A 12,052-nucleotide genomic window follows, 5' to 3' on the forward strand; every position below is an offset into this window, starting at 1 on the left:
CCATATTTTCACTAATTCTATCTATGCTTATAGACGCGTTCACTATTTTACGTGTCTATTATGCGCATCTGCAGCTACTTTGTCTGCTTGTGACATACACACACACACTCACTCACTCACTCACTCACTCTTTTAGGGATGTTGCGTAAGTTTTCACTTTTCATCTATGCATTTTTGCCAAAACCTTGAAAGTTTTTTAGGGCTTGCGACAACTTAATTCTTAACTTTTTTAAAAAAAATTGAAAGCATTTATATGACCATGAAAACACTTTGATTTGTAGTGATAGCATTGCTTTGTTTGGAGGGCTCCTCAAGTTGATAATTTTCTACTCTTATGATTTTGTTACTCTTGTCATTGCCCAAAATGTTCAAAAAGGGCATCAAAAGTTTATCGTACAAGAGTATTCAAAACAAAATTAGATAGCCAGTTGTGACATATTATCTTAATTAATGCAAGAGGCATGCTTATAGATTACAAAAAAATGTCTCCAAATTGTAACATCTTATCACCACCATGAAACTTTTATTACTCATATAAAAATTGCAATTCTTTGTTACATAAAGCAATAATGCCATACTATGGATTATCAATACAAGAAGAAACCCCTTGTACGTATCTCTATGGAAACCACACTGTTTTTGGGTGTAAAATGATATGGCAAACTTTATGCATGCGAAACACCGGTAGAGGGGTGAAACACCAAGCTCAATCCTTTTAAGAGAGAGTGCTAAGGGAGGCTTTGTCATGGGTCACTCCTCTAAGCTAAGTATAAACACTACGAGGTGCATCTATCTACTATACAATACAAGTGCAAACCTGAAATGGCCTTAGTAATTGGAGATTTCCACGGGGCTATTCATCAAAACGGTGGTCACGTAGTCTTTCCTGTATTGAATTTAAGATAGTGAGTCATGGCAACGTGCCAAACAACTGAAACTTTGAATGCGAGGCGCGTGCAAACAACTAGCTCGCATGCTCTCTTTGTCATCGCATGCGACGTCGTGGAGACCCTCAGTTGTATTCATCATCATTCTTCTAGCGAAGCTTTGAACGAGACAAGCTCATACCTGGCTTGCAGATCGTCGCCATCCGGCTTCATGACGTCAATCCGCATTGGACTTTCTGTGAACAAGAGCAACGCCTGGAACGAAAATTTTCACCACAACACTTCGAGCATCAGCTCCTAGATCACTTCAAAGACTTTTCGGACTCCGCTCAGGAATCAGTGCGCTCCAATTTGACATCGCAGAGATACCTTGATGTAATTCGCCGTATCTAGTGTGAATCGGTGGTACATGCCGGGCGGCAGCACTATCAAGTCGCCCTTCTCCACACGGAAGCGGATCCATTGTCCGTCGTAATCACGTATGTCCCAGTAGCCTGAACACCGTTAGAAGCAGCTTTCGCTTAGACAGTTGGGAGTCAGCTCGTTGGCATCGACACCACACGTACAGACTTTCACAAAACACGTTAAGAGTCAAGCCGCTATCACCAGCCGTTTATTCAGAAACGCATCAGAAGGGCCCAAAGACGCGCTCTTCTCACACTAAAAGAATTTGTTGTCAAACCAATCGCTACACTACTTGGTATAGTGGCCGAATCACACAAAAATTTCGAGAATTCCACTTCATTGGCTACAGGATTCCTCACCGCTTCCCTCAAGAATGAGACGACTTTCGTCATAAGGATGCAGATGCTCTTGGAAGAACTGAATTATCTTTTGCTCGTAATTTTCCATTTGTCCCGGTGCAACTGTAGCAGTTTCCTGTACACATTCAACAACTGATAGGGTCAAAACAAACGGTGCGGACGATTGCGTTGCTTTGCGATTGCCCAAGCATCCTGGGCCGGAAAGTGCGGGAATCTTGTTGTTTTAATAGGGCCCGTTCATACCCAATACTTGTACCCGCGTGCCATTTTGATCTTCTCCAGTAATGGATTGCACTGAATTCCACAGTTGTCCACATCGATCTTCCAACTGAGAACGCCCAATTCTGCGCCATATGGGAAGGCAGGTCGTATTAAAAACCGAGTGCATATGACTAAATTGTAATTTTGCATCTAGTTGTGCGCACTACGTCAAGGAAGCTAGCATAAAATACAAGTGATTCCTCGAAATAGACGCTGTCATGAAGAGCTTGGACATTCACATCTTACTACGCCCGAGTTTCACGTTATTCAGTGTACACAGGCTGCTGTGAAAGATAAGCACATGATCTGGAAACGACGAATCAAGGAATGTCTTTAGCATACTCATCGGGCTGTGATTTAGGAATCGCATGATGCTTTTACCTTGCAGGCGTTCAGAGGAAACGGGACGGTTGGGACAGTACTGGTGGGCGAGTCTCTGGTCGTCGTCCGTTGGATTGTACTCCCAAGCCTCAAGTGTCTGCATCGCGCAGGGATAGCCAATAGACAAACACAAGAGAGAGACAGAGAGAGAGAGAGTGAAAATGCGAACGGCAGCTGGGGCTTATATAGAATACGATGAAGCAGCACATGGTTTTCCACTGTGTATGGAAGCGAAAGTAAGCAGGAGGGGGCGGCACACGGTTTTCCAAAGGGGAGGCAAGGTAGAAAACAGGCAATCGGAGTGATTATGATAAGGAAAGGAAAAGAGAGGACAAGCAATGGGAGGAGGGGAGAGAAGAGAAGAAAAGCAATAGTAGGTGGGCATGCAAGAAGAGGCGAGGGGGCGGTGGATGGTGGAATGGGGGAGGAGGAGCAGATTTGAAAAGAAGGGTACGAAGGAATATAGGATAATAGACTTACCTGAAGGGAAGCCATCTCACGTGGGTGCTGAAGAGAGGGTGGGAAGAGGCAGGGGCGCAGGGCCTGATGATGCTGAGGAGGAGTTTGCAAGTTGCAAACTGCTGAAGAAGACGAAGAAGAAGAAGAAGAAGAAGATAGTAAGAGGATCTAGAGTTAATGGCCTATAGCCTGATAATCACGTTATATGGGGCGAACGAGGGGATAGATAGAGCACCCTTTTCCAGCCACAGATTCTCCCTTTTCCGGAATCCATGGCCCTTCGCCCCCACCACTTTGCCCCAGCACGTTTCCTTTGTAGGACCGTGTCTTCTCAAAAAATCTCTCTCTCTCTCTCTCTCTCTCTCACACACACACACACATACTGCACACTCACTCACCAATATAAGCACCCACACCTATTACCCCCTTCCCCCAAACCCCTTGGTAGCACTAGGTCTCTCTTATTTCAATGCCATGCACCCCCCCCCCCCCCCCCCTCTCTCTCTCTCTCTCTCATTCTAATCCCACTACCCCACCCCTTCGTTAAAACTCAACAATTTGACCAACCTCAAGCCATGAAAACATATGTCCCTCTTTTGGGGAGAAAGCAACCGTCGTCTACACACCTTTTCTTCATATTTCTACCTCCTCTCCTTAACAACAAACATCATTTATCGACATAGATAATCACTTTCCCCAATAGACAACATAATCCCCATTAGTCTCCTCCCTTTATCTCAAATTCTTCTCACATGACGTCCAAGCGGTGGGTTAGATTTCTCCTACTCTTTATTTTCAACCACACTCATCTAAGAGTATATATTGCTTCATCAAACTCTCCTAATCAAAGCTCACATTGGTCATTTACGGATCCCCATCTTCAACATCTTCAAACCAAGGAGTCATTACACATTATATCCCTTCTAAGATCATGGATCTCTTTTCATTACCAAATCCATATCAATGCTATGAGCTTCCACATCAACATAAGATTACCCACTAGAAAATGGGTATTATACAAATTTGGAAAACTCAACCTCATTTGCAAGTTTATTGGATAATTATCACATGGATCATGTGTATGTATGTGTGTGTGTGTGTGTGCAGAGATACATACATACATACGCATACATATGAAGTATGTATGTTTGTATGCATGTATGTATGTATGTGAATGAGCACCTCTTGTTGAGATATTTCTTTAGTCATCTATTGAGCTAAAATCTTCTTATCATTTGTATGTGGCCCTGATGGGATGAGCTCCTCATCCCCCTACAAAAGTTGCATGCTCCTCAAGAAGCTTGTAGTCAATTGTAAACATCTTATTGTACCCACATTCAAACAAATGAGGCTTTCCTTTTCTTCTTTTACCTTTTCTCACACTTTCTCTTTTCACTCCATTTGACAAATGTCCAAGCCTATGGCATATTCAATGACGTCTGACAAGTGTGTTTCCGTAGCTCCAATCAATTGCCCATGGACTCATTTGTGTAAAACTTATGTGAAAATGGGCATTCATTCTTTTTTACTTATTGTCGACACATTTTATATATTCAATTGTATTGCTTAATATGTCCATCATAAGGGGGTCATCTTATAGACATGTAACATGGCAATTTAATCAATGAATGGGGGTCTCTTTTATGAGGGATTTAGAGGTGATGTACATGTGTGAGGGAGCTTTCAAAATACTATCCAACATAAATATTTCATGTCATAGACTTTTAAAGTCCAAATTTGAGATAAACTTAAGATGTACAAATATGACAAGAGATAAACAATTATGAAGATAAAAAATAGTAATAGTGAAGGCATATTTCAAATGTGTCCTTGCTCATGTGCATGTTATATGCATTGGACACCCATAAGTTGATAGCTCTAGTGTCTTCACCTAGACAAGATATCAAGAATCCCACTTGAAACAAAGTTCAACCATGGCTATATGTCTTTCATTTGTCTCTTTCACTCCTTATTAACAATATAGTTGTGCTATGTCTGTAAAGTGACCCATAGGATCATGGATGAATTTTTCAACTTAGTTTCGTTAAGAAGCTAAACTTTTATTTTGGTGTCAAAAGTTTGTATGTCCTAATATTGATTCGCTACGATTTGAAACCTTTATGTAAAAAAATTTAAATCCTCACCAAGATTTACAATTTTTGCTTAAATTTCAAAAGAAAATATATAATAGTGTATTGCATCCTATCAATATTGTGAAACTAAAAAAATGGCCTCAATAAACTTTCACCAAGATTTTATATTAATATATAAGCATAGCTTCAATAAAAACATCCATGAATAGCATTCATTTCCTATCAGCGTACACGTAGCATACGATAACCCTAAGACATGGATTCAACATAATGGATTGGGGTTGCCACTCTCTAGAACTGTGCATAGTCATATCAAAAGAGACAGATTGCATGTTCTTTGGTTCTTCTAGCTGCCCCCAATTAACACTTGGAGAAGATACTATTTTAGAGTGGATCATAGATGCCCCAAATGCCATTCAAGTTTGTGGTCCTTTGAGCATTGTGTATGTAGAGGTAGGGAATCCGAAAGGATCTATAGAACTAAGAGAATTGCACACTTGCTTGTGCACACTTGCCAGAAAGAACCCTTTACATCAATTAAAGGTCTATGGATTGGGTCATACAATCTAGCCCATAGATTTTCTATGAGGGAGCATATTCAAAGAGTGATTGTCTCATAGTCAAGGGTACCCTAGATTATCAATCTAGATGTACTATCACACTACTTGCATACTCATAAAGCCCCCCCCATAAATTCCATGTGGGAGATCATTTTCCAATTTCATCAAATGGTAGACTTAGAGATCTTGATGCAAAGAGGCCCTAAATGGGACTCAAGACTTTTCCTTTTAGTCACTCATAGTGATCAAGCAAGATATCATACATACTCGCATGGCCACTTGGAACAGAATCCAATGATCCTCACCTACAGTAGCAATGGCTAGGAGAGCGGCCTTCTTGCTAGATAGGGAACATAGCCTGTTCTTGAACCGATAGCCATAGGGCGTTCATGGTGCTTCCACTCTCCATATTGGTTGAACCACCTCATGTCATGTTACTTGAGCATGATCATGTCTAACATAATTTCATATGAGCATGATGCATCCCTAATGACTATTGCTATACCTTTGAAAATTTCAAAGAATTAAAGAATATTTACTTCTGAAATTTGTTGAAAAATAAGAATGACCACATGTTCCTTTGACTTAGAAAGGCGAGAAGATGTGCCTTTGGAAATTCTTGACCCTTGAATGAAAAAATGTCTATTTGACTGTGAGTCCATAACCTATATACCAAAAAAATCTATGTGATAAACCAAGATGACTTGGTGCTACTTTTACAATGATTGATCTTGAACTTGGGGAGGCTTGAAGAAAACTTGGAAATTGGAGAGGCTTGGAACATGATGTAGATAAGAGGATCTTGACCAAACAACCATGTGGATGTGATTGTTGTTGATCCTTCAAGTTAGCTATTTGAGACACAACCTTGAATCCAAAATTCTAATATCATTGAAACATTATTTGAGATGCAACCTTGAATCCAAAATTCTATTTTCAGACGAAACCTTGATTCAATGCATTATAATGTAATGAAGAAGGTTTAATCGGCAATAGTTGCAGCCACATCATTGGTTTGATGCATTTAATGAGTAGGATTCAAACAAATGGCACATTCATCAAGCATCCATCAAACAAAGGCTCCAAATACTTCCTTGAAGGTAGGAATACCAAATTCGACTTGAAAGACATGTTGACCTAGTATAGGCATTCATTGCAACAAGTTCACGGTCATTAGCAGCACACGATTTCTATCATGAGTCAAGGACACTCTCCTTGACCTGCAATGAAAATTGTGGAACTAGTCAAGGATAGGAAAAATTGATGCACCACTTCAAGGCAATAAGGAAGGGAGATTGCTCAATGTACATCGTAGAGAGAACTTAGGAAGTATCTCACATTGTAATGCATTGGAAGTCAAAACTCTAAGATTGCAAACATTTAGTTAATCGACAAAGTTTAGGATTTCATTGAGAGAAGTCACTCAAGGATGAGTAAAAAATCAAAATAAGGGATTCATGAGCTACAAGAGAGTCAAACCAATGACACATTTTAATGGAAATTGAAGCATCACATAAGCTACAAGGCAAGCAAGCACAATAACACAAAGCAACTATAGACGTGCTTGATAGACGCACAAAATAGTGAGCACATCTATAGGCGTTACTTGAATAGAGAAATTACGAGCGCGTTTAATAGCGCATCTAATAGCTCGTCTATTTGCACTTGTATTAACACATCTATTAGTGCATCTACAATGAGAAAATACGGGCCCATCTAACATTACATTTATCAGTGCATCTATTTATGCGTGTATTAGCGCATCTATTTGCACATCTACACTGAGAATTAGACGCGTATTTAGATGCTAAATAGAGAATACAGAAAGTGAGATTTTGGTGTACCTCACTGCTTTCCAACATTGCCCATGATTACCAAAGCACATAATTTTAACAAAAACAACAATGCTTTTTTGCAAGCCCACATATACAAGAATTAAGTGAGGTGAGGAGAATGAGACAATATGTAAAATAGTTTTGCCAATATTAATGATGGGCTACGGTTCAATCTCATCCTCAATGAGATCAACCCTTGCCAAACTATCTACTTCAAAATCCAAACAAGTGTTTAGATCTACAAATACATTCAACCCACTACCACTTGTGCTACTCATGTGCTCATCGAAATTAGCATCACTAATGGTAGGCTCATCCTCACGGGTAATGGCCTCATGAATATCTATATCTCATATCTCATGATCATCCTCCTCTCTCATATCACGGTCATCATTACCTCCATGGCCATGATCATCCTCCATACGCTCCATATTAGTAAATGTACTATACATCACTTTGGAACGTGGCATAATAGGTATGACATGCCACCATTTATTATTATCCACCATTGGTTGATAGACAACCTAATTCAAACACAAATACAATCATGTTATTTTCCTTGCATCGAAGGTATCAACTATTTAAAAGCGAGTATTTTTATATTTGTGCATAGTCCCTCTTCACATTGTTGCGGTAGTACTAGTGTGTCCTTCCTACTTTGCCAAAACTTCGTGGAGTCAATAGTTACAAAGCCACTTGCATGGCGTTTGATTGTTGCATTAGGGCCTCTTTCCACCACATCCTTAAACCACTTTACATCCAAAACATACAAAAAGGAGCATCGAAAGTCAAGCTTAATAATATCTTGGATTATGCCACAATAATCATCCATGGCTCCATTGGCTCCCTCAGACCTAGCAATGATGCCGCAATCTTGTGTGTTTCTCTTATCATCAATCCGTTGTGTTCAAAAATGCTGGCCCTCACACCATATAGCATTGAACATAGTACACTATACCAAGAAAAAATTAATTAAATAAGCAATCTAAATTATTGATAGCTCCTAACTTATGCATAACATTCTATATACTGACCTTGCTCATGCATCCCCTAGCATACTCCCATTCTTCCATTGTGATATGCATCCCCTCGTCTTTCTCTGCTTTCTCCATTTCATCAAGTAGCCAATCCACATGAATATCCTTTGGAAGTGCTCTTAGATACTGAGGGTATGGCACACGAGATCCGTGGTGTGTATGAAAGAGGGTCCTTTCTTCTTGTCTTCTTGCCTTTGCATCCTCGTATCTTGTCACCCATCTTTTCATCACATCACTATTAAGCACGCAATAGAGGTTGATACTATTATGCAACTCCGTGTCTATTACTTTGTTGCATCCTTTCCCTTGAGGCACAATAGAGGTCATCCTTAGGTCTTCATCATCTATCCATAGTCGTGGGAGAGAGCTATCCACATCAACAAGAAACTCAGAAATATATACAAGTGACTCTTATACTGACCAACCCTCGGCCATGCTACCTTTGGGTCTTGCATTTTGTCTCACGAAGCCCTTCAAGGTTTTCATGAAGCGCTTGAGGAAGAACAACCATCGTGCATGTATAGTACCGCATATAGCAATCTCATCCACCAAATGCACTATAAGATGTAGTTGGCTTGTGAGAATAGGACGTGGAAATGTCTCCTCCACTAAACAAACCACCTCCATTGACATAACTCGAGCATTCTCAAGCATGGTGGGATGTATTTCCTTTGAGCTCACAAACCTAGAAGATGAAAAAGTACATCATATTAGCAATATGAACACCTTGCATGGAGCATTGATACGCATCATATTTTGTATCATGTAAAGTACCTCACAAGCTCGCCCATCTTGTAAATACAATCTTTCACGTCCTTCGATGCACTATAAGAAATGCTAGTAGGTAGTATGAATTGAACCCACGAGGAGGTGGTTGATTAGTTGCTTATAATTATTCACTCACAAATTTGAAAGGAAAAAGATATTATGCACATGTATAAAATACTTACTTGGAGCATCTTGTGCCAATCATGAGATTTCAAGCCATATAATTGCTCTACACCTCTTTTCTTGCTCTTTGTAAAGGCTCCCTTCAAACACCTCATGCATCCAGTGGGAGTACAAATTGTAGTAATAGCACACTTCACCACTGCCATCTCTAGCTTTAATAACCTCCACGGTGCACGAGGTAAAAAAACACGCCCATTTGGTCTCTCTTGTGGCCAAGCTTCACGCATCCTCCTTGTGGTATGTAGATCCTCCCTTATGCCTACGAAATCTCGTGTCCCATTCAAATGCTCCCAAATGGTAGATGCCACATTCTTGAAGATATGCATGGGATCAAGCAGGTGATTGATCTTGAGGTGGGACCAATATGGTAAACGATAAAATATGGAGTATCTAAACAAAAGCTGGTGTTAGCAGGCAATCTTTATTTCCAGCCAATATAGCACACAATAGTTACAAACCCTTACCAGCTAGTCTCATGATAAGGGAGGCCTGCACACATCATGCACCTCGATACCTCTCCAAAGTATCTCTAGCTCATCAATCAAAGGCTCCAAATAAACATCAGGATTTTTGACTTTATGTTTCCCTGGAATTAGAAGGGACAGCATAACATGTCCTTTCTTAATAGCCATAGAGGGTGGAATATTATAATTCACCAATATCACTGACCATACACTATAAGAGGTGCTTTTGAGACCAAATGGGTTCACACCGTCCATACCCAATCCAAGTCTCAAGCTCCTAGGTTCTTTCTTGAAGCTTGGCCATGTGTCTTCAATATGCTTCCATGCAGGAGAGTTTGCGGGAGTTCTCCACTTGCCATTGGTTGATCGATGGGAGGAATGCCATGACATGAGCTCTACAATGGATTTGCACTTAAACATATGTTGGATGCGAGGGATTATGGGAAAATGTCACAGAACCTTACGAGGCATGTCCAAAGTTTTGAGATCTGCTCTATATCTTGCCTCTCCACAAGTAGGGCACTCTCTTGCATCCTTATGTAGTCGACGAAACAAAACGCAATCGTTGACGCATGCATGGATGCGCTTGTAATCTAATCCTCCAAGAGAGGTCACATGTTGCCTTGCCATATCTCTTGAGGTCGGTAATTTATTCTCCCTTGGAAGCATTTTAACAATAGCCTACACGTGAAGACCATAAATGAGGAAAAGCATTCGAGTAATTGACCCACTAGCATAATTCACCATGTTTGCAAAATAGACTTTAAAGCTTACTTGAGTAATGCATTCAAACTTGCATTGCTCCATTCATAGATGGTTTGCAAGTTTAGTAACTCAAGGGAGGCATGTAGAACAGAGAATGTGCACCCCTCAAACAGTGGAGTCGGTGCTGTGGTGAAAAGATCGTTCTGCTCCATGCTATCATCCCTCCCTTCGGATTGATGGACATATAAATCCCACACCATATCATCAAACACCTCCTCCTCCACGGCTTCATGAGGTAATGGCGGAGGGCTACTATCACCATCACTCCATGCATCCATAACGGTCCCTCCTGAAGATCCCACCTCATATCGCCGATGCTTTGCCTCCTCACGGCGAGCATAGGGCAACATATGTGGGTGAGGCACTGCATCCTGTATCAAATTAAAACGGGATCATAACTCAAACATATGAACACCCATAGGTATCTCCATCAACCTTAACTCTTTAACACTTACCATGTCTACAGTCGCATCTCATTCTCCATACTTTGAGATGTGATTGAGTGTAATCTTGTGTGCATGATACATGTTTCCTCGACATCGATCACACACATACATTTGATTTTTTGCTGCAACCACATTTCGCAATGGTGGATACGGAGGGATTCATCCTTACTGGAGCTATTTGTTGAAGATGAAGACATCCTACAAACAAACAACCCAAAAATATCTACTTTTCTTCAAATATTTGATTTTAAAACTCTATGGCGCATTTAAAGGCGCATCTAAAACCGCGTCTGTGTATTCTGTGATGCATGTCTATAGGCGCATCTAAAACCACGTTTGCTCTGTGTATTTAGACACAAAATTACATGCACTTATAGATGCGGTTTTAGATGTGACTATAGACGCGGTTTTCAAATCTACTTTTAGTGCGCTTGCTTTGCTTTTCTTCACATAAGCTTTGTGCGACTTGCTTGCTTTGTTATTAATAGATCCACAGTCCGACACTTAAGAGGAAGGCACCTACACTTACTTCCAGGCTTACACTTAAGAGGAAGGCACCCACACTTACTTCCAGGCTTACAAGAGAAGAGGGTGAACAAGGAAGAGAAGCAACTTTGAAGAAGGACAAGAAGCTTCCATACCTTTATCCAAGGTAAGTCTCTTTACGGTTGATCTTCTTTGAAAGTTGCTCTCTTTGTATTTGTCCTTTGTCATATCCAAGAAACGAATGATTTTGGTATCAGTGTTACGCTTTTGTGTCGGGCGCATATCCTTTTCCACTTTTTAGAATAGTCCGTCTGTTGGAGCGTGTTTATAGATGCATCTAAAACCATGTCTATAGGTGCTTCTATCGATGCGTCTAGCCTATTTATAGACACAAACAGCCACGTCTATAGACACGCTATTATACACGAAAATAGACGCGCTTCTCAAACGCGTCTATAGACATGCTCCGATAGTTTTAGATGCTTCCCTTTCCTTCCCTTCCCTTCTCTTCTCTTCCCTTCCCTTCCCTTCTCTTCTCTTCCCTTCCCCTTTCTCTCTCTTTTTCTCTTCTTTTTCTCTTCTCAGCTCAGCAATAATCTTCTTTTTTTTCTTTTTTCCAGTTCATCATGTGGCTAGGAAGCTCTTCAGGCTCACCTGATCTCC

The 12,052-nt window shown here is 40.6% G+C and overlaps 1 protein-coding gene across 1 annotated transcript; it reads right to left on the bottom strand.

The window, feature by feature from the left end:
- Positions 1-511: 511 nt before the first annotated feature.
- LOC147897847 (uncharacterized) lies at positions 512-2,942 on the bottom strand. Its single transcript, XM_087380394.1, has 7 exons — positions 2,774-2,942; positions 2,294-2,390; positions 1,895-1,995; positions 1,652-1,766; positions 1,257-1,381; positions 1,069-1,142; positions 512-886 (listed from the first exon to the last, which is right to left on the bottom strand). The coding sequence occupies exons 1-7, from the start codon at positions 2,786-2,788 to the stop codon at positions 829-831; spliced, it is 585 nt and encodes a 194-aa protein (XP_087236520.1). The 5' UTR covers positions 2,789-2,942; the 3' UTR covers positions 512-828.
- Between the last annotated feature and the right edge of the window lie 9,110 nt (positions 2,943-12,052).

This window comes from Dipteris shenzhenensis, chromosome 10 (assembly GCF_047967505.1).
Source record: "Dipteris shenzhenensis isolate YYH24624 ecotype China chromosome 10, Dip_SZ_1.0, whole genome shotgun sequence".
Taxonomy (NCBI): domain Eukaryota; kingdom Viridiplantae; phylum Streptophyta; class Polypodiopsida; order Gleicheniales; family Dipteridaceae; genus Dipteris; species Dipteris shenzhenensis.

Coding starts and splice junctions, on each gene's coding strand:
- LOC147897847 (XM_087380394.1), bottom strand. Junction 1,996..2,293: donor TTCCTCTGAACGCCTGCAAG/GTAAAAGCATCA, acceptor CATATGGCGCAG/AATTGGGCGTTCTCAGTTGG. Junction 1,143..1,256: donor ATACGGCGAATTACATCAAG/GTATCTCTGCGA, acceptor TTTTCGTTCCAG/GCGTTGCTCTTGTTCACAGA.